Source organism: Nyctereutes procyonoides, unplaced genomic scaffold (genome assembly GCF_905146905.1).
Source record: "Nyctereutes procyonoides isolate TBG_1078 unplaced genomic scaffold, NYPRO_anot_genome, whole genome shotgun sequence".
In the NCBI taxonomy this organism is placed as follows: domain Eukaryota; kingdom Metazoa; phylum Chordata; class Mammalia; order Carnivora; family Canidae; genus Nyctereutes; species Nyctereutes procyonoides.
The window spans coordinates 24,894,105-24,916,386 of record NW_026575082.1 but is presented as its reverse complement, the minus strand read 5'-3'; the positions used below and the strand labels follow the sequence as shown (position 1 = coordinate 24,916,386).

Here is a 22,282-nt window from a genome sequence, read left to right as displayed (position 1 = left end):
AGTTGATAATGTATCTAGGAATTACCAATGAGTTTTTATTTATTTTTTTTTGAATTTTTAAATTAATAAAAGGAAAGCATGCTGCCCCACCCAGATACCCTCAGGGTATTCCAAAGTCAGCTATAAAATTATTTTTGGGTCCTCTCTGTGCCTTGTTCCTCTCCACCTCCGGGACGATGGAGTCAGCCGTGCTTCTTAATGGAAAGAACTATATTGACCGCAGCAATTGCTAGAATCGATTGTGTGCATCACCAATGAACAATTGATAAGAAAGGGGCTTTGTAGGACCTGGCTGAGTGCCATAGAATTCCTAGGTACACAGGAGTAGGAGTTTTCTTTTTCTTTCTTTATTATTATTATTATTTTTTGGTTAATTTGGTTGGTCCTCAGATTGCCAGTGTGATGGTAACAGGTATGAATGTCATGTGATGATAAACCCTTGACTGTGGACTCTCTCTGCAGGAAATCTACAAAGATGCAAATACCCAGGTTCACACATTAAGGAAAATGGTCAAAGAAAAAGAAGAGGCCATTCAAAGACAGTCTACCCTGGAAAAAAAGATTCACGAACTGGAGAAACAAGGGACCATTAAAATTCAGAAGAAAGGGGATGGGGACATTGCCATACTGCCAGTGGTGGCTTCTGGCACATTGTCCACGGGGTCAGAAGCAGCAGTGGGTAACTTTGTGGAACCGGTAACCGGGGTCACCTCCTCGGGACCACTGCCCCCCCCACCCCCCCCACTACCTCCATCGTCAGAGACACCTGAAGCAGGTAAGAAGCCTCGGTGGGAGAACTGAGACAGTATCAGCCTATTTGTATTTCTTCTTTTATCCACCGCCCGATACTGTCCTTTGTCTGCTTTTTCGGCCTGTTCTTTTACTGATTTTAAAAAACTTTTTGCATTTTGAGACTAAGATTATAAAGCTTCATTTCACATGTGTTGCAGTGTATCCTTTATTTGCCCATGAGGGGATGTTCTAGTCTTTGAAAAAAAGCCTGTGTCCTCTTCAGTGTTTTGAGTTTGGATACGTTCTGTGCACGTGACATCCTGCAGGTGAAGCCGTGCCCGTGTTCAAAGGCGATTCATTTCTTCTTTTTCACTAGTGCAAAACGGTCCAGTAACGCCACCCATGCCGCCACCGCCGCCGCCTCCCCCTCCCCCGCCTCCTCCCCCCCCTCCCCCGCCCCCTCCCCTCCCAGGCCCTGCAGCTGAGACGGTGCCAGCTCCTCCTTTACCTCCCCCTCCTCCTCCTTCTGCACCCCCGCTGCCTGGGACGTCCTCACCCACAGTGGTTTTCAACTCAGGATTAGCAGGTAAGAGCACAGAATTAAGACCCAGGTACTGGTGTAAGAACATTTGTGTTACCTCCAGAGCCTTTCTTTGAAAGTCTAGGTCCCCTGCACGTCCATGTACCCCCTTCCTAATATAGGAGCATTCCTGCTGATGCAGCAGGGAAAGGGGAAAGTTAGGCACAGCAGGGGTGTCCCCCCCCACTCTCTAGCAGGGAGTTCCGATTTTCCCAACTTCCCACTTTTCATTCTCCCCACCGAGAAGAGGGAAGAAAGACAAGTTACCTTCTTAGGGTCGGTGCATTTACGTGAATTCCTCAAGCACCTGTGGACAGCTGGTCACAGAAGCGTACTGACTTCCGTCCTGACACAGACGTGCCTCTGTGGTTGGAAGATCCGTGCAGCGTCACTTACCAGAGGCAGAAACGCCTCTCCATGCACTTGCCCGATGTGGACTTCCAGGCATCTCTTCTGTGCATTTGAAGACATCAGAATCCACTCTAGTGGAACCGAAGCTTCAAGAGTTGCCAAAGGCGGTGTCCCTGTGCCTCGAGATGCCTGAATCCTGTGCGCTGCCCTCCACTAACCAGGACAGAGTGTGGCATCCCCACCTTGCCAGAAATGACGGGGTGCAGCGGGAGGAAGAAAACTGTTCTAATGCCTTGAAATAGAGGTTTTGATTTTTGACTCATCAAAGTGACTTTTCACTCTTTTCTAAAATACCACAGGCCATCTTCCCATCACGGAGCGTTTCCCTGGCGTGTTGAATGGCTCTGAGCTTTCCCGCGCCATCAGATAATTCTGCATGCTCCCCTGTGCACTCCCTTTATGAGGTCTCTTAGGTCCCCTGAAGAACTACCATCTGATAGGTGTGATCGTTCTCAGAGCCTTTCGTCCAACGTCTCGGCTGTAAGAGGTTCCCAGATTGCCTGCTCCGTCCCTCAGACTGTCCCATCTGCAGCTGTACTGGGCTGTCGTCAGGACTGGTTCATCCTGGTGCCTGAAGCCCTTTTGGCCACCAGAGATCTGCCCAGAGCAGCCTTGTTCCACACCGAATCTGTGGTGCTTACTTCCTCCCCAATGTCCATAAAATCATCAAAGAAACAAACAACAAATGAAACAAATTTTTCGTTAACACATTGCTCATCGCCATTGAAAGTCATGTTCAAAGTAGTCCAGTGACTTCGCGCTACTTTTCAGGGTCACCCTGTATCTCCTACTTTCTTCTAGAACTTTTATTGCTTCTTAAGGACAAAAGTTGAAGGTGTGTCATTGTGGAACTGTTGGATTTTGGAATGTAAACCGAAAACCTCTTAACAAGCCCCAGGAATCCATTCCATCAACAGGCTTCCCTCAGCCACTGAATATGGAAACCCATAGTTGGCTTGTGGACCTGGTCCACTGGTCAGGCTTTCCGCGGAGCGCCCTGAGAGCACTCACCATGGCAGGTGTCTTGTCTGACACCACGTCCTCCCTCGTTGGCCAAATCTAACATGAGAGTCTCCACTTCATTCACCTGAGCTCCCACCTAGAACTCAGAACTGCCTTGGCACGAAGCTGAGATGTGCAGGTCCGGGGCTCCCTTTGGTGCGGGTCTTGTCCTCTATGGTTATTTTTTTTTTTTCTTTGACTGGGCCCTTCCCATGACTTAATTTTAAAAACTTACAGGCCGTCTTGATGGGCTCAGCGTTACAGTGCAGAACTCTCTGTTCAGCCAGACACCCACTGCTGCCCTCAGGGTTGCTGCAGTTGGAAGTTGTCCCCTTGGTGTCTTACACCATTTATAGAGGACTGTGTGTGGGATTTAAGAAACTTCCCTTTGGCGCCATAAGTGTCCATTAAACAATTACAAGATGTTCTGTTTTATAAGATCTAAGGATCGTAAGACCATCATGTAGTACATCTTGTGAGATGTGTTGCCAACGTGTTGGGCAACTTCCTCCCCGGACTTAGGAGGCCAGACAGAATCAGGGTGGCCAGAGAGGCAAGGGACAGAGCTGAGGTGAGACGCTGAGGCCTCCTGGAGCCCAGAAGCCTGGGGCGTTGCTAGGGCCTCGGATCCATGGGCAACAGGATGACCTACCTCCTCAGTAGGTAAGCAGGTATGTGTGTGGTGGCTAAGCCAGGGGACCTGAACGGCCTCCCTGATTTTATCTAGTTGTCTTTGCATCTTATAAAGAGAAAATACATAGTGTGGGATGTATATGTAAGCATTAGGCTTACTTTCTCAAATATGCGCCAGAGCAGTCTGGCTCCTGGTTCCCCCTTGGGTCGCCTGTGACAGACCACAGGGCAGCCTATGACCTTTGCCCTCTCTTTGGGGAAACGCGCTTTGCAGGTTCACAATGAGAATCTGTACTTGGCTGATTATTTTTCGTTAACACGTTGCTCATGTCTCACAGAATACCTAGCACGGCTCAGTACGGCTGTTTGCGAACCACTATAATGAAATCATTTTTTCCCCTCTTCTAAAAAGGATTACTTTTAAAAACAAAATAATAAGGGAGTCTTCAAGGCAGGCCCGAATGGAAGGGAATTTTTGGCTCCTTGCTGCCTTGTGAAATGTGTCCAAGAAGCATGAAATTCTCTGCTGAGAGTGCGCGAACCGCCGAGTGGCTTGACTCTAACCATATCTATTTTTTTTTTTTTGTATTTTCTTTGTTCTTTCTGCTTCCACAAAAGATGGGCCAATCAAGCTTTTCTGTAGGTTGCTCCTCTCTGAGTGTGTTGAGTGTTTGCCATATGTTCTGTTGGTCACACTGTGCCTTAACATCTTTCCACTCCATCTTATGCGGAACCATTGTAGTTTGACCCTGTGTGTGCGGGAAGTCTCCCCGTTGTGCCAGGTTTGCCCATGCGATTTAGTGGAAGAGATGCTGGCTCTGTAAGCAGGCAACCTGGATTTCATATGCTGTATTCCTTTCCCCCAGAGAGAAAAGGAGGGTTTTTTTTTTTTCCTTTTAGTTTCATTGTCGTAACTGAATCTAAGGCCTCAGCTCTAGAAGGATTTTAGAGTTATTCTGGGGGAGAACGGATAGTTCCTCCGCATAATAAGGACAGGCTGCCAGGTGCTGCTTTTCCAGGCCCTTCCCGCGGGTCTCCAGCTGTCTCCATGGAACACACACCCACACAGAGCCCCTGCCTTTAGCCTGAACGCTGCGGACATGGAGTCCCCGTGGTGACCTGTAGGCCCCGTCCTCCTGTCACCACTTCCATTGCCCCATTGGAGTCAGGACAGCCTTTCTGAAGATGATATTTTTTGCCCGTGTTCTGATCTCAGGCTTATTCCTAATCTTGGTGACGAGTGAAAAGTAGGATGGTGTAGATGGCTTCACTTTCATGAGTGTCCTGAGGCCGGCGGTGTCCGGGGATGGATGGTGGGCCCCAATGGCGCCAACCCGCCAGCTCAGATTGTGGGAAGATTGGGTACAGCTTCTCCCCTGCTCCCTCTTTCTCCCTCTGCATCGTTCAAATGTCAGACTAGGGGAAGGTCTGTTCCTTTGTCCCACAGAGGACATGGGTTTTCCTGGGCAGTGTAGACCACAGGGAAGTGTGGCAAGCAGTCCAACGCTGTTGGGTGGTGGGGCCCAAGGTGTCGCGGTGGAAAGGCCTGGTTTGGCAAAAGCTGTCTTTCTGTGTTCCTGCATGCTCTTGTGTGGATTTATCAGATGACATTCCTGCTGTTTATATGGCCCTCGTAACTCTGGAGGAATGGCAGGCAGCCAGGTGAAAGCCCAGTGTGTTTGGGTTTATTTTGTTCGGCACCATAGTTCTCCCTCCCTTACTAATGATGGCAAATAGTGGAGCTCCCAAAGAGTATGGTGGGCATCCCAGGTTAAGAAGGTACACATGTAGATGGTTGGGGAAGACTTCTTTATGATGTGTGATTAATTAATGGCATTTTAAATGAATTTCATTTTTTTAGCTCCTTTCCCCGAAGTAAGAGGACTTGGCAGTTCTTCACCTGACCCCTCAAGGATAGATCCCTTCCTCTCTATTAAGAGTGTTTTAACGGGTCCATTGCTGCCTTCTAGTCACATGTAGCTGACTCCTAGGGAGAACTTGCTCCCTAAAGAAGGGGAAGGGACTGTGGCCATTCTCAAAAAGCAATACTAATCCTGATTTCTGAGTTACCCCTTCTGTCATCTTAAATATTTTTTACTTTGAGCTGTTCCTGGCCCTTGGTCTGGTTGGAATGACTCAGCATCAATATAATTCCCATTGTCAAAATCGTCCACAAGAACGTATTGCTCTAGCAGAAAGCCAGCATTCTTGACATTACATTCCTGGTGGTTTAGACAGCCACTACCTGCAGTCTCTGATCATCTTTTAAAATTGGTTTGGAAATACGTGTTCTAGAACCAAGAATTTAAGATTTCAAAATCTAGTTCTCGCTCACTAGTGTCACTGAGTAGTCCTCTCTGCTCTCTTCTTAGATCATTAATAATTTTTGCTCCCCAATACTTTGTCCTACGTGTTGTCCTAACACTGTGAGTGTAATGGAGCAATCCATTTGCCTGCATTTAAAAAAATAAAAATAAAAATCAACCCCTGGCTCTTGGAGAATTGAGCACAGTGTTGTATCAGTCAACCAGATAATGACCTCAAATTGCTCAAGCCAAAGCCATGCATGATATTTTCTGTTTTAAAAACACTTGGGCGCCTCTTGCCTGTGTTCCTCCATTGTTAAGTTGTCATCTTCAAGGACTGTTCTCTGATTGTTCTTGAGGGTCATGGGTTTTTGGTGGAATCCTAATTTCATCCTCTCTGACTTCTGTAGCTGTGAAAATTAAGAAGCCAATCAAGACGAAATTCAGAATGCCAGTTTTTAACTGGGTTGCCCTGAAGCCAAATCAGATCAACGGCACAGTCTTCAACGAGATTGATGATGAGCGAATTCTAGAGGTACCTTTCTCATTGGTTGGAAACAAGGAGGGCTGTCTGGGAGCAGAGCTCAAATGGGTGCTCTGCGAATCTGGAAGTTTCAGTGATAAAATGCTAGTGTTTTAAATGCCTCCACGTAAAGGAAAAAAAGAATGTTTAATATTAGAGAACAAAATTGGACACTGTTTTGTAAGGTGGTTTCAAAGCTGTTTTAAAAATTATGTTACGGGGATGCCTGGGTGGCTCAGCGGTTTAGCACCTGCCTTTGGCCCAGGGCGTGATCCTGGAGTCCAGGGATCAAGTCCCACATCAGGCTCCCTGCAAGGAGCCTGCTTCTCCCTCTGCCTGTGTCTCTGCCTCTCTGCCTCTCTCTCTCTCTCTCTCTCTCTCTCTCTCTCTCTCTGTCTCTGTCTCTGTCTCTCATGAATAAATAAATCTTTTAAAAATAATAAAAATAAATTAAAAAAATAAAAATAAATTAAAAATTATGTTACTATGGAGTGGTTTTGATTATTTTCAGTGGATGCCACAAAACGTGTATCTGACAAAAGCCCTGTGCCTAATTTATAAAAAGGCATAAAAAAGAAAAAAAAAACCTTTATTGAACTCTAAGTGATTAAGAATTCAATGATCACACTCGATCTGGTTTAATAGATTTTATTCTGTGTGGTCAGCCCTGTAAGGTAATTAGTGAAAAGCTGCTGAACTGTCCAGTTGGAATCCGTTCACTTTAGATGTTCATAGCTGTATGTGTGGCCTAAGCCACGTCATAGCACAAATAGGAGAATAGAGCAAGCCATGATCAAAGGCAAGTATTAAGTAGAAAGAGTAAGTTCTTTGATGCTTAAGAAACTGTCAAAACGGTTTCCCGACTTAATTTTTTTCTGTTTAAAGATTTTATTTATTTACTCATGAGAGACAGAGAGAGAGAGGCAGAGATGCAGGCAGAGGGAGAAGCAGGCTCCATGCAGAGAGCCCGACGTGGGACTCGATCCCAGGACCCTGGGGTCACGACCTGAGTCAAAGGCAGACGCTCTACTGCTGAGCCACCCAGGCGTCCCTCAACTTAATTTTTTTTTTTTCCTCGACTTAATTTTTAAGAGTAATCCAACTTGCCTGTTTAATCCCTCTCCAGGATTTAAACGTGGATGAATTTGAGGAAATATTTAAGACAAAAGCCCAAGGTCCTGCCATTGATCTTTCTTCAAGCAAACAGAAGATAACACAGAAGGGATCAAACAAAGTGACATTACTAGAAGCAAACCGGGCCAAAAATCTTGCCATAACTTTAAGGAAAGCTGGAAAGACAGCCGATGAGATATGTAAAGCTATACACATGTAAGTTCAGGGCATTCTGGAAAATTTGATTTTCTGTTGAATTTAGGATAAAAATGAAAATAAGTTATGATTGGTAGATAGCAGAGATATTTCCATAGAAGGGCAAGATAGAAGATAAAAATGGAGCAATTCTTGATATTCACGTACCGGAGGTTCCCTTTGTTACACACGTGTGACTTCAGAGTTGAATGGAACGCTGGCACTCACGAGGGAGGCTGGAAGTGCCCCGGGGAGTGCTGTGTCACAGTGATAATTACTTTGGAAGGATAACAACTGGATCGTGACATCGTTTCTTTACTTGGTCTGCTCTCTTGTATGTCTATAGCCACGAGTACCTACGAGGAGCGGAGAATCACAGATGCTAAGAAAAGGGAGAGACTGTTTTCTCTGGAGTATCTGAATTCTCTCTAGGATTTGTTGAATACAAATTTGATGGCATTTGTGGAATGATATGATTCAATGCCAGATGCAAATGTGATACAGATGCATATTTTAATTCATAACAATAGGAATGTGATTCCTGTTTCTCTTAGCAGCTTTCAGGAAATTTTACAGTTCAGTTCTTTTTTTATCCTTGAGTTGCAGAGGAGGCATTCATTTTATTTACTTTTCTGTGAGAGGAATCTTTCCGTCCTTCTTGTGGTCATGATGACTTTCATATGATAAGGAACAAATGTTTTAGATATATTGGAATGAATTCACTGTAAATTGGTATTTCATAAATTTTGATACGAGATCCTCAGAAATCATTTGTTCAATTTTATGTCCTCCGTTGCGATCATAATCCAATAATCTAGTGTAGCCTATATTCTGTTCTGATTTCTGATGTTAGAACATGATAGGTATTCTAGTTTTTATTTTATTATTTTTTTATTCTAGTTTTTAATCTGTATATACTGTGCTTATCATGATGGTTAGATGTAATTCTATTATTTTGTTGGACAAAGATTGTCCAGGGAAGAAAATCGAGATTGTAGCAAATACTCCTTTTCTCAAATTGAGTATATATCCAAAAAGACCTGACATACCTTCAATGGAGGTATGCATCTAAGCCAAAACATCCATTTAGTACAGGCATGTGGATCTTTTTTTTTCTAAAGAAGAAAAAATATCCCAGCCTGTTGATTTAATTGAAAAATATTAGAGTTCACCAGATAGTCTGAAGTTGTGTGTATAATTTCAATCTTCCTAATTAGAAGTACTTAATATGCCTTAAAAACCATGCCCTTGACTTAACCATCGGATGCTTCAGCGTTCCTTCTTGCTCTTCATGTCATTTACTGTTGATTTCTGGAGACTTGGAGCTACAGTAATAGGCTAAAAATTGAGCATGGCTGTTGGGATGAGGTCTGGGTTCTCAGGAAGGACCACTGTAGCTACTTGTTGGCAGCCAGCACCAAGGGGCATCTTCGCAGCTCAGCTGTAGACATCGGCATTTCATTGCATTGGTGGTTGAGGAGCAGGGCCAAATGGTGGTGCGGTTGAAAGGGTAGGAGATTTTCTCTCTAACACTGACCTGTCCACATCTGTCTTCAGATTTGACTTGAAGACGTTGCCCGTAGACTTTGTAGAATGTTTGATGAGATTCTTGCCAACTGAGAATGAGGTGAAAGTGTTTCGGCTCTATGAGCGGGAACGGAAGCCCCTGGAGAACTTGTCAGATGAAGACCGGTTCATGATGCAGTTCAGTAAAATTGAGAGACTCATGCAGAAGATGACCATCATGGCCTTCATTGGGAACTTTACGGAAAGCATTCAGATGCTGACTCCAGTGAGTGGACCAACTCTGGCAGGGGAGAGAGTCCAAACAGCTACAGGATCATTTTTTTCCTTTTAAGTCTCTTCCAGAATTGCACTTAACTTCATGGACTCTACAGACTCCTTTCGAGAACTTTCTAGTTTGTGTTTTTATTCTGGCAATTTTTTTTCACATTGCGTATGCCAACTAAATGTGAAAATGGTGAATCTCCATGACCCATATTGCTATTCTCCTTAGAATGCCATTTTCTGTGTCTACAGATGTCCTCCAGCTTCCCACTTTGATACATATGCCCAGGAAAATCATTTTCTCAAACTTGTCCCCCTCCCGAAGATACCAGTCCTCTGAATGGGTTGGCAAGACTGAAAATGTTACTTTCCTTTTCTAAAAATGATCCCATATCTTTAATGAACAGGCTTATTGCCTTTCATTAAAACATTATAAATTTACTATAGGAGTCATTTTCCTCGGAACTTTGCTATAGTACACTGTGGTGATGGAGAAACGGTGCCAGCCAGCTCTTGTTTCTGTGTGCTAATCTGGCAGAGACTTAAGGATATTGTAAACATAAATATCATAAGTAGTTCTTTCCTAGTTTCTAAGTTTTTGTTAATTACTAATTACAGTAGCGTGTCTACTCAAAACCTGTTCTGAGGGGATCCCTGGGTGGCGCAGCGGTTTGGCGCCTGCCTTTGGCCCAGGACGCGATCCTGGAGACCCGGGATCGAATCCCACATCGGGCTCCCGGTGCATGGAGCCTGCTTCTCCCTCTGCCTATGTCTCTGCCTCTCTCTCTCTGTGTGTGTGTGTGTGTGTGAGAGAGAGACTATCATAGATAAATTAAAAAAAATTTAAAAAAACAAAACCTGTTCTGAGGACTTCTGGAGGGTGATTATATTCCTTTGCTGTTTCGTTTTCGTTCCTGGACAGTTCCATTGATTTAAAATTACACTGTTGTACACGAATCGAGGTGGTGGGAAGGGAATTGAGTTGTGCTAGAAGATGCTGTTGACTCCTAGCTCTGAGTCTCATTGGTTACAGGTTTTGTGATAAGTAAGTTCTGACATTTCTTCTTTCAATTGCTTTGGGAGAAGAACTTGCATGTAATGATATGGTTACCTAAGACCTAGCAGGACAACTTTAATTTGTTAATGTTGAGGAAAAATAGAATCTCAGCGTTAAGCCCTTAAGGTCTAAATGAAGATCTGTTTTCTTCTTTGTTAGATTTTAGTTTCCAATTAGAGAGTGTCTTATTTTTAACATGTTTCTTTTTTCCCCTCCTCCTCTTCCTTCCTTTGAATGGAATCTAGCAACTGCACTCAATTATAGCAGCATCTGTCTCTATAAAGTCGTCCCAGAAACTCAAGAAAATTCTGGAGGCAAGTGAAGTTTTCATTCTATACATGTAGGGAAGTGCTGACTTTTCAGACGCATTCCTTGGGAGTGCTTGGGATGCTGTACTGATGGGTCCGTCTCTCTCTCTCTCTTTTTTTGCAGATCATCTTGGCCCTTGGAAACTATATGAATAGTAGTAAACGAGGCGCAGTTTACGGATTTAAACTTCAGAGTTTAGATCTGGTGAGTGGACTAAAAGAAATGCAACAGCTATATAAGAGACAGGACAGCCAGCAGAGATTAAGTCCCAGAGTGAACAGTCGGCTCTTGGGAATGGGGGTGGGATGTTTTGATGAAGATCATCTGGTAGTTGGAGGATCAACTGGTATACATTTTCTGGCCTTAAAAATCCTCATGCCTTTTGACCCAGTGTTTCCATCTCTGGGACTCTTTCCTCAGGAATCTGAATTATGGATGCTGTATTTATTTTATAATTGCAAATAATAATATAAAGATCCAACATTTTAGAAAATTATTAACTATAACAATAGGGTGAACTCTTCTGAGTCATCTGACTTACATGGACAGGACTAGAGGAAATCCTCCGTGGAATCCTCTCCCCCACAGCTGTGTGGGGCTAACGTGGCTTCCACGTGAGAAGGTTGGGCAGTGGGTTGGGTCCCGAGCCATGGGGAGACACGGTGTTTGGTAGGGGGTGTCCAGTTAGCCCCAGTTCTGGCCTGAGAGGGTCATGTGCTTAGGTAAGCTCAGCTACTGGGTGTCATCGAGGCTGAGGAATGAGAGAGCTGAGCTAAACGTGTAGACCGCATGGTTGGAGTCCTGCCCTGTAGGGAGTACCTGTATACCTGCCAGGTTCACACTCACTCCTCTGCTCTTTCACTTGGGAAAGCTCCAAACTGGGGGCTTCCTGCCTTTAAGCCAGGGGAGGCAGATGCGGGATGGGGCACTTTCAGGTGGGTAGAGATGCGTGTTGGAATCCTCCCTGATGTTGGATGTATCCCCTAGTCGAGAAGTCCTATGGTCACCTACAAGTCGGCGGGCTGGTTTAGCCAAGGACATGTCCGGCTTGGCCCTCCCATGGGGGTGTTTTCTGCCCACTTTAGGGTGCTGTGCTCAGTTACTCTGAGTGGGAGGACATCGTCTGGGTGGCACACTTTCCATCCTCTTTCTCTCTAACCCACATTCCTTTTGTTTTCAGCTCTTAGATACAAAGTCAACAGACCGAAAGCAGACACTATTGCACTATATTTCAAACGTTGTGAAAGAGAAATATCACCAAGTGTCCCTGTTTTATAATGAGCTTCACTATGTGGAGAAAGCTGCTGCAGGTACTTCAGCTTTTCGTGTCACTCTTGAGTAGCAGATGCCTTTCATCAGGGTCCTGGGGGAACCGTCCCCCACTTAACCCCTCTTCGGAATGCCTTTGGAGAGGCAATGGGAAAAAGTCCGGAGCTCTTGGCTAGAGTGTGTGGGCCCTGGTGGTCTCAGCTCCAGGGACATGAGGGAGGCCTCCCTGGGTCCTGTCTAAGGGGTCAGGGCTCCGGACCTGGGGCAGCTGCCCTCTTCCATTCGTTTTCCCTAGTCTGTTGCTGTCGTTAGAGTACGAGCATGAGCACCTGAACATCAGCCCCCAAGAAACACTTCAGTTGGAGTCTGTGCCATGCTCAGTTGTCAGTACTTTCCCCTGGGGTTGAGCCATAGCAGTTCCGAATTTTCTCATTTAACTCACCAAGTGATTCTGACATAGGTACGTAGTGGTATCCCCGTGTTACGGGTGAGAAAACGGACACATTTAGAGGTTAAATAGCTTGCCCACAGTCATATGGGTAGAACATGATAGAAATAGGATCAGAGCCCACGCTTTCTCATCCGGCGTATGGTCGAATGTCCTGTGTCCTCTCCAGAGACCGTTAGGCTAGAAAAAGGCACCAGATGCACTTTGACCACAGAGCTGGTTACATACTCACATTAGGATCTTGAACCCCGAGCAGTGGAGGTATTTCTTAAAAATTCACACTTCTGGGGCCTACTTCAGACTTAGCAAATCGAATCTTCGTGGGCAAGACTTTCTCTGACTTCCTCAAAGTAAACGGCTGTTTTGAGTAAACTGCTCTCTCATACAAGATTTATCAGGTTTTCTTATGACCGTTTGCATGGCCATTTCAACGGATTTAGGAATATAAGCGAGTCTTGTCTATCCGTATGTTTCCCTTAGCCCCTAGCAAATTGCTGGAGGCATAAGTAATGAGCGAGTGGGCAAATGAGATGACGCGCCACTAACCGGGAACAGCTGCTCCTAAGGCCCCAGTGGAGACCGAGCGGCAGGTGCGGCTGATGTCTGCGAAGGGCCGGGTGGTGCCTGCTGTGACCCACTGGCTCAGGGGGCAGGGGTTTTCCTCCACCCAGGTTTCACGTGGCCCAAATTAGGGATTCTTTGGTGTCATGATTCTAATTTTTAAGAAGTTTAACAAATTTTTGTGGCGGCCATTTGGTGTGGCCCAAGTGAGATTCCCCAAAAGTGTCCCTTGAAAGGAAGCCGGTTGGGGAAGCCGACGAGGCTGCGGTCCTGGCGCTGAGCTGTGTCCTGTGTTCTCTGGGGCCCGGGGAGTGGCCGCGGATTCTTATACTTTCGCCCCTTGGTCCAGTCGCCGCTCCACTGCCCCGGGAGCCTTTCCCGGCCCCTGCTGTGCCCTCGTCCTGTCCTCAGCATTGAGGAGTCAAGTTGAGTGGGACAGTGAGTCCCGCAGGGAACCCAGGGGCCTTGTTGTGCAAGTCGCCCAGGTGCAGAGCTGGGCCAGGGGCCGGGGGACCCCGACTTCCTGCGGCAGGAATGTGCCTGCCCCGCGAGGTGGCCACTGCTGCCCACGGAAGGGCCGGAAGGGCCAGCACTGGGAGACCCTCCTGAGGCAGGGGCGGCCTCCTCCACAGATCCCAGCTGTCCCCGTTGCTCCGTAGCAGCACTGGACGTCCACGTTTAGATGCTGCCCCCTGCTGGAGAGCCCCAAGTGCAGACGAGGTGGAAGTGCAGGAGATCTGGGCTGACCCCTGCCCCCCCCCCCGGCCCCCCCAGATCAGGATCCTCCACGCCTACAGGCCAACCAAAGGGTCATCAGCCCCTGTGAGGGGAATGGGATAGTTGGGTATAATCCCGGGACTGGGGGGGCCCTGGTTGTTCTCTGAACTCCATTTCAGCCACCTCCTGGCTGCGCGACCTAGAGCAGGCCACGGAAAGAGGCTGCTGTTGGCGAATGTGGCCAGCGGTGCAGAGGAGTTCATGCTTCGGTAGAAGTTAGTGCCGTAGGTTATTCACACCATCAGCTCTTCTCTCTGATGGCTGGAAGCTAGATCTCAGGCCCTTGGAAGGGACCCTGGGAATCCACCGAGAACTGGGCTTCCGGGCCGGACTCACTGTGGTTTTGACCTCCCTGGGGACATGGCTGTCTCCTCTTCAGTCTCCCTCGAGAATGTTCTGCTGGACGTCAAGGAACTCCAGAGGGGCATGGACTTAACCAAGAGGGAGTACACCATGCATGACCACAACACGCTGCTGAAGGAGTTCCTCCTGAACAATGAGGGGAAGCTGAAGAAGCTGCAGGATGATGCCAAGATTGCACAGGTAAGCGTCTGTGCCCTGGCTGCTCACCAGGAGGTGACTGGTACCTGCCCTGGCTCTGTGGGAAGATCGTCCTCTCTGCTGCAGGTAGAATTCCTACGTCACTCATGACTCCTGTGGGCGAAATCTTTCTGAATACTGTGCCCAGAAGTGCCCGTGTTCTGTTCAGGGTCCTCTTCTGAGTTAGCCTTCAGCCTCTTCCCCGGAGGTCCTCCCTCCCTCCCCTCCCCCTTCTGCTCCTCAGCCCCCTCTGTGCGAGTCCCGTGTCCATTTCAGCCAACATGTGTCCTTCTCGTGCTTAGCAAAGCACTGTCCTTCCCAGTGTATTGGGTTTCTCTAGGCCTTGACCTTGAGATCCTACACTACCTGGGAGTTAGGTGGACACACTCGGAGAACAGCTGGAATGGACTGCATGCTGTCCTAGAGGGATGTGGGCTGCGGGAGCTCAGAGCTTGCTGAGTGCTGGAGTGGCTCCCGATTGAGGCCGTCTTGTGCCAGGAAAGAGTTGAGGCGGAGACATGAGTGTCCCTAAAGTGGGGATGCTGTAAGGACATTGAAGCAGTGAGCCGAGGTGGTTTTAAGGGGTTCTTGCACAGTTAGGAAGGTCTTGCAAAGGGGTAATTCCTCACGTGTGTGTGCACGTGTGAGACGGTGTGTGACTGTGTGTGGAAGTGCAGGTGGTCCCAGAGAGGAATCCTGTGCGACGTCATTGCCACCTTCTGCTCGCCTTTGCCTAGGCATTCAGAAGGAATCCGAGAGCCCAGAGGGTCGTGGGGGAGTGAGGGGGCCGGAGGAGAGCTGGGCCCCCCTGCCTGATCCCCCCACCCCACTGGGTCCCCCCTGCTGCTTGCCGCTGCTCCTCCCCCAGGTGTAAAGTTCAAATGCTGGACCTTATGAAACTTTCAAAGAGGAGTTTGCTTCTTTACAGGATGCTTTTGATGACGTGGTGAAGTATTTTGGAGAAAACCCCAAGACGACGCCACCCTCTGTCTTCTTTCCCGTCTTCGTCCGGTTTGTGAAAGCCTATAAGGTAAATAGGGTCCTTTAAAGGCTTCCTTGCCCGGCTCCTCAAGCAGGTGTCCTCCCACAGCCTGGCCTGAGTGTCCGCTGTTGTGCCGAGGTGTCCCCAGGTCCCCAGGCAGATCTGGGGGGGGGGCAGTGATAGTCGCAGGGTCCTTGGCCTGTGATGCTCCTTGTCCCCACCAGCCAGGCCTGGGGCTCAGCCCGAAGGCAAAAGCTCTGGGCCACCCTTTGGGGCAAGCGAAGAGCCTTCAGGATCATCACATGCTCGTCACTTCTCTCCCGTGGGCAGGCGGAGGACTTGGGAACTGCTTGGAGGGAGCAGGCCGAGGCGGGGCAGCCTCCGTGTGTCCTTCCAGGGCCTGGCATCCCGCAGAGCCGCACTTCCCAGTGCAGCCTGAGAGTCGGCGTCGGGAAGGGTGGCCACCACTGTGTCCTCCTCTGCTTCCACCACGGCCCCTCCTTTAAATGGGACATTTGCCACAGTCCGGGGCTGTGCACCGGAGGCATCTGAGCAGGCCTGACGGGAGGGGCAGGGAGGCAGAAGCAGGCGCTCAGGGCAGACACCTCACTGGCTGAGCCACCCAGGCGCCTGGGTGGTCTACATTTTTGAGAAACACCCTTTTGGGTGGAGTGGGTCTCTTCTCTAGAACCATCCTTTGGCCTTTTCCTGAAATGCAGGTTACACTGCGTAACTGCCGGCATGGCCGTGGAGGGGTGATACTACAGGCCGTGTGCAGACAGGGGGATGGACCCGAACCCAGGGCAGAGGCCAGGGGCCCTGAGAAGGCCTTGGCCACAAGCTGCCGCTCACTGCTTCTCCGGGTTCCCTGCTGCTGATGCCATGTAGCGCGCTGCAGGGAGGACTCGGGTTCTTGTCATGTGCTGGGACCACGTCCTTCACATAACAGATCAGGAGTCTAAGGCCTATAGGGAAAATATATGCTATTTTTAAGGTCGTATAATACGAGCTGGCAAGTGGGTCTCTGAGCCAGGGGAATGTGTAAAGCTGAGGAGAAAGGGAAGGTTCCTCGGTGGTCCGTGTGGGGTGCCGTGTGCCCCTTCGTGCTCCCGGGCTGGGTTTGGCCCCGCAGCGGCTCCGTGGGGTGCTGGCCAGGTGGTGGTGGTGTCCAGTGTCCTACTGGGCCTCGATGCTCCGTGCGTGACTCCCAGCCCGACCCTGACCTTGGGACTTTCTGGGCAGGCGTCGGGGTTTTAGGATCTCCTCTCTCCTCTCCCCAAGTTTGAACCAGACTTAAGGTGACAGTGAAAGGGCTCAAAATGTGGACTCCATTCCCGACGATGGTGCACGGAGGGGTGGTGGTGTGTCATCGGCGAGCTTCTACCTCAGGCCTCCCTTGCTTGATGGACGGACCACTTCACAGCCAGACCCTTAGAAGTGTCTTCAGGGAGGCTGCCTTCAAGACAGGGGGTGCCCCGGAAGGCTGAGCTGGGGCGACCTGCTGTGGCTTCTTGTCCCAGACTCGTCACAGTAGTCAGTCTGTTGCCCGTGGGAGGAGCGAGCTGAGGGGGGAGCCTGGAGAGGCTCACCTGGGTGAGACCCCGAACCAAATGAGAGGCAAGTGAACGGTGGTTTCCCCCAACAGTGGGCGAAAGGAGAGGAATCTGAGCTCCTGCTTGCAGAGACAGGTACAGACGCGGGCAGCTTCTAGAAGCAGGACTGGCTCGCGTGAGAATCCTAGAGCAGGGCTTCCAGGGGGTCGCTCTCCTGCACCTGTGGTGGACTGAGGCCGAGTGGCAGCGTGATGGGGCGGGGGCAGGACAGGACTTCTGGAAAGGCCCGGGGCCGTGGCTGGGTCCTCAGGTGGTGGGTGCGGAGCAACAGTGAGCCCGGGGCCGCATCCACGCAGGGCAGGCGTCGTGTAGGCCCTGTCTGCCCCCCCCCCCCCCCGCACTCGGACCCGGTCACCGCTGCTCGCTAAGGACTTTAAGAAACCCCGGCCACCACCTGCGGGGGCGACTCCATGGTCACGACGTGGTGTTCGTGGGGCGAGGCTCCTCTGTCGCAGCCGGGGGTGCTGACCCTGCGACCCCAAGTGCGGGGAGCTCGGCCGCGTAGTCCGTGGTAGTGGGGGCTGCGCCCACCTTCCCCCGTGGGAAGAAGGAAGAAGAAAAAAAGAAAACCACCTGGTCGCTGTCACTCCCGCTGACGCAGTCTTCTGGTTCTTTCCCAGCAAGCGGAGGAGGAGAACGAGCTGCGGAAGAAGCAGGAACAAGCGCTCATGGAGAAGCTCCTGGAGCAGGAAGCTCTGCTGGAGCAGCAGGACCCGAAGGTCAGAGCCGTGGCTCCCAGGGCCGCATGTCCCCGGGCGCCCAGGGGAGGCCAGTGCTCCGCGTCCGGCCGCCGTCGGGGCCCGAAGCCGCAGACTCGTAGTCGCTACTTGGTGCAGCAAACAGCGGGGTGGGGGGTGGGCTCACCCTGTCTGGGGGTGTCCCCGGGTGCGAAAGCCTCGGAAACTCGAGGCTGGCAGCTGTGGCGGGGCCGCACCGGCCGCTCAGTGTCAGGGGCCAGTGGGGTTGCAGGGGGTGGGGGGGGCAGTGGGCACAGGGGGGCAGGGGGGCAGTGGGTGCAGGTGACCGCGGGGGCCGGGGGGCAGTGGGCGCAGGTGACCATGGGGGCCGGGGGGCAGTGGGCGCAGGTGACCATGGGGACCAGGGGCGGGCAGTGGGCGCAGGCGGGGGCCGGGGGGGGGCAGTGGGCACAGGTGACCGCGGGGGGCAGGGTGGGCAGCAGGCGCAGGTGACCGCGAGGCAGGCCGGCACCTTCGTCCCTGTCCTGTGGCCGACGCCACGAGGCTGACGGCTGTTTCCAGCTGCTCTGCGGTGCAGAGCCATCCTCCTCCTCCTCCTCCTCCTCCTCCTCCTGCTCCTCCTGCGGAGCAGCTTTCTGGGCTGTTCTCTGGGCAGAGTTGGGGGGTGGCGCCTGTTTCGGCCGAGGCTGCCTGCTCGCGGCAGAGCACTGGGACCCACTGGGGGTGCCTCAGGCCTCCGGTGCCTGCTGGCCCCTAATCTCTGCCGGTCCTCTCTCCCCAGTCTCCCTCCCACAAGTCGAAGAGGCAGCAGCAAGAATTAATCGCAGAATTAAGGCGGCGACAAGTGAAAGATAACAGACACGTGTATGAAGGGAAAGACGGTGCCATCGAAGATATCATCACAGGTAAAAGCTCTTTCCTCCCGTGGCCCCTACAGACCCCGCTGACCCCCCTGCGGCTGACTGCTTGCACTCTTGCTGCTGCGCGGTCCAGGGCTCGCAGCCCTTCCGGTGACTTTGCTCGGATCCGGGACCGTGCGGCCAGGGGCTCTGCTGGTGCTGGAGGTGTGTTTCGGGAGCCCGGGGACTCCCGGTCGGAAAGCCCAGCACTCCCCGAAGACCTCTCTCCCCTCATCCCCGGAGCCCCGCAGGTTGCACCAGGCTCCTCTTGCCCGTGCTTCTCCACGGTCTTGGATCCGCTTCCCTGCTCCATTTCCTACCTTGTGGCCACTCCCACCCACCTGCCCGAGTAGTGGATCCCGTGGCCAAGACCCCCTCAGGGCCGTGCACTCACCACGGTCAGTGCAGGCTTTTCCTGCATGTTCTTTAAAAGCCTTATTCGTTCAAAGTAACCGAAGACAATAGGAAGTGAGGAGCTAGTGCCCCGATCCGTAGGCCCCGTAGGCCCCGTAGGCCGGGGGCCATCCGCTGTGAGCGACCAGCGCCTGACCTGGCTTGTCTCTCATCTAATTAAGTCGTAGCCTAATGCTCGCTGCTTGACTCTGTCCTCTGGAGGGTCTGAGTTCGTTCCCGTATGCTTCGGGGCACGAATTTGAGCCACTGTCCTGTGGCAGCAGCTGCGAGTGACTTTCAGGTCTGTTGCATGTGAATCGTGCTTATTAGCTTCCAAGACCCTTAACACTCCTTTATGGTAGAGAATTTTAAAACTATGCAACGCAGAAGTGCAGGCAGCAGCAGAGCAGTTCATACACCCATCAGCTGTTGAAAGTTTTCAGCTCGTGCTGTCTTGTTACCTGTCTGCCTCTCTCTGTTCCCCGTCCCCCAACCTCGGAGGATTATTTTGAAGCAGATCTAAGACCTGCAGTTTCATCTGGTTGTATCTCCGTAGGTGTCTTCAAAAGATAAGGACTGTTTAATAAAGCAAAGAAACAGCCAGAGTGTCATCAGCACACATCTCCAGAACTAACGACTTGTTGACATTGGACGTGCATTAGATGCTCCCTCAGCTGTCCTCGTTTTTTAAAAGAATATAACTAAGAATTTTGACTTCTCGTTTTTGGTTAATAGGATCCCAGATGACCAAAACCACCATTTTTTATTTTCTTTAATTTTTTGTTTCACCCACTCAGACCCAGGGAAAGAAATAAAATAGATAAATGAGTCACTAGCAGGAAGTCAATAGAGCGTTTCTGGCCCAGAGTAGAGGTCTCCGTTGGCGGTGGCTAGGTCAGTGCACTGCAGGGAGTGTGCGTGTGTGTACGGCACACACACAGCCGGTGCGTGCGCGCCTGTTCGCTCTGCAGGTGGCCCCAGGGAAAGCCCCACTGCTTAGCACCTCTCCTTGTTTCCCCTGCACCGAGGGAGAAGCTCTGCTCCGAGCGAGACTGGGAACCAGTCTTTTTGGGCTAAGCACCTATTAGCCTCAGTGCTCCGATAACTTGTTTTTTTAAAGATTTTATTTATTTACTCATGAGAGACACAGATACAGACACCCAGGCAGAGGGAGAAGCAGGCTCCATGTGGGGAGCCCGACGCAGGACTTGATCCGGGACCCCGGGGTCACGCCCTGGGCTGAACACTCAACCCCTGAAACCCCCCCCAGGGGTACCAGTGCTCCAATAATATTAACCTGTAGGGAGAGAAGCCTCTAGGCTCACAGAGTAAGGTTTCCTTTCCCATCGGTCTGTTCTCCATTGTAAAACGAGGGAGCTGTACACTTCCTATTTGCCCGACCCAATCGTTAAGCTACTGTTGGAGATGAATGAATATCTGCTTACAGATACTACTGTTTTTACTCTCTTTAAAACATTTTCCACCCACCAAGCCCCAGATTGAGTGACTCTTTTAGACTTTATGAACTCACTTGGGTATATACTGCCTCTCCCCTTCCCCAGGTATGATTAACAAAGCACTAACCGTGTACTAACATGATAGATCTTGGCTTTTTACTCTCTTCTGTTTGTCTTATTTGGCTGTCATTTTCGATGCAGTGCTGAAGACTGTGCCCTTTACTGCTCGCACCGCCAAGCGTGGCTCTCGATTTTTCTGCGAACCTGTTCTCACTGAGGAATACCATTACTAAACTATTACTCTTTCTCACCTGATGCTCTTAAAAGGTTGCTACAGATTTTTTTGACCTCTTATGTCCCCTGTATGTGTGTTAGGGCCACCCCGGATGCGAGCATGGAATTGCCATCTCCACCCCGTCATACTTTATGTCGCCCTCACACTGCATGGTTTTGCATGTCAGTCATTACTGCCTTCTCACGGCCACTTTCAGTTGTCAGTCCACATGGCTGTTGTGGTCTGTGTGTGAGTTAGTGGACTTGCTTGTAGAAATTTTCAGGAAAATAGTACAGAGCATTAGTCTGAGACCGTATTAGGATCAGCTAGGTTGTTAGAAGACTTTTGGGCTAATGCCTTTGAACACAAAATGATAGTCGTTAGTGACAATAACTACTATGCCCAACGTGTATTGAGCACTTGCTGTGTTTTAATAGGTTTACCGATACTAAAGCAGCCTCCTCTCTGCACTCGAACGTTGCCTGAGTTACAATGAGCCGTATACAAGCGTTCAGCAATGCAGAGGGCCCAAAAGTTGAAAAATGCTTTGCAGGAGGAGCTGTGAACTACACGGTTGGGGCTCTCTTAACTGTCTGCTACCGTCTATAGGCATCATCCACGGTATGACGGAGCTCACAGGACAAGCAGGGAGCCCTTTGGACATAGGCGTCTACGTTGATATAGGCAATCCGTAGCTTTATACTCAGCCTCTTTTCCTTCTGAGTTCAGCGGTCAGCAGTTCCACGCTGGAGCAAGACTGTGAGGCAGAAAGTGAAAACGAAGGCTTTTGGAGCTCACCAGAGGCTTCTCTCATTCTCACTTCTTCGCTGTGACTCTGTTCCAGGTCAAATCCAGGGTATTTCTCTTGTGATGAGATCATATCTGGACCTGCTGCTTCGGCCAGGATGGTGGCAACCAGAAATACTAATAGCAAATACCTCTTATGTATAAGGGGAAATGCCACTGTTCTTAGACTTAAAAAGTCCCAAAATTTTCAAAAAGTAACTGCCTTTCCTTGGTTCCTGACGGGAAAAGAAACAGACTTCTCTGTAGTGCCCGGTTGATTAAAAAGGGACAAGGGAAGCACATACGCTCGTTGGAAATAGCCATCGTTCAGTGCCCCCGCTGAGACTGGCATGGAACAGAGGTCACGTGTGTTTGTGGCATTAACTCCCGTGAATGGCCCTTGTCATGTATGTTCTGTCTCTGAGGACATCAGAGAACATGGGGTGCTGTCGCTTGCCCTGCAGCGTGCTCTCCCACCAGCGCTTACTAACAAGGCTAGACACTGTCGCCTCCTCGGCTCATGTGCCTGTCAGCCTTGCTGCTGGACTGTCTGTCGTTCTGGAGCCAAACTTCAAAGCAGCTTGGATTTGGGTGGTCAGAGAGATGGGTGGGAAGACGCTCGAGGTTTCCCTTGTTTATCTAACTCCTCGTACATTAATGGCCTCCCACTCTCTTCCTCGGTTGGCTAATATGCCGGGTATGTTGAGCACTAAGTTGAATTGCTTTCCATTTTCATCCCATTTTTACTTAACCATCATTTTGTGTTTTTGTTTTTTTTCTGTTTAGCCTTAAAGAAGAATAATATCACTAAATTTCCAAATGTTCACTCGAGGGTAAGGATTTCTTCTAGCACACCGGTGGTGGAGGATACACAGAGCTGGCAAGCATCACTTTTTACTTAGCTTCCTCCTCTCTCTGTATGCAGATCAGTGGTTT

General features: G+C 49.9%; 1 protein-coding gene across 9 annotated transcripts in view; it reads left to right on the top strand.

Annotated features, from left to right (window-relative positions):
- LOC129514492 (formin-like protein 2) overlaps positions 1 to 22,282 on the top strand; it is a 260,042-nt gene that overhangs the window by 234,092 nt on the left and 3,668 nt on the right. For 3 of the 9 annotated variants that reach the window (XM_055333106.1, XM_055333110.1, XM_055333111.1), the window contains 12 exons: positions 463 to 775; positions 1,109 to 1,318; positions 6,075 to 6,199; positions 7,314 to 7,516; positions 9,053 to 9,287; positions 10,586 to 10,654; positions 10,773 to 10,853; positions 11,830 to 11,959; positions 14,084 to 14,247; positions 15,173 to 15,274; positions 17,460 to 17,558; positions 18,319 to 18,442. In XM_055333106.1, coding sequence (XP_055189081.1) covers positions 463 to 775; positions 1,109 to 1,318; positions 6,075 to 6,199; positions 7,314 to 7,516; positions 9,053 to 9,287; positions 10,586 to 10,654; positions 10,773 to 10,853; positions 11,830 to 11,959; positions 14,084 to 14,247; positions 15,173 to 15,274; positions 17,460 to 17,558; positions 18,319 to 18,442 — 1,855 coding nt within the window. The other 6 variants (XM_055333109.1, XM_055333114.1, XM_055333107.1 and 3 more) reach the window with 3 other exon arrangements.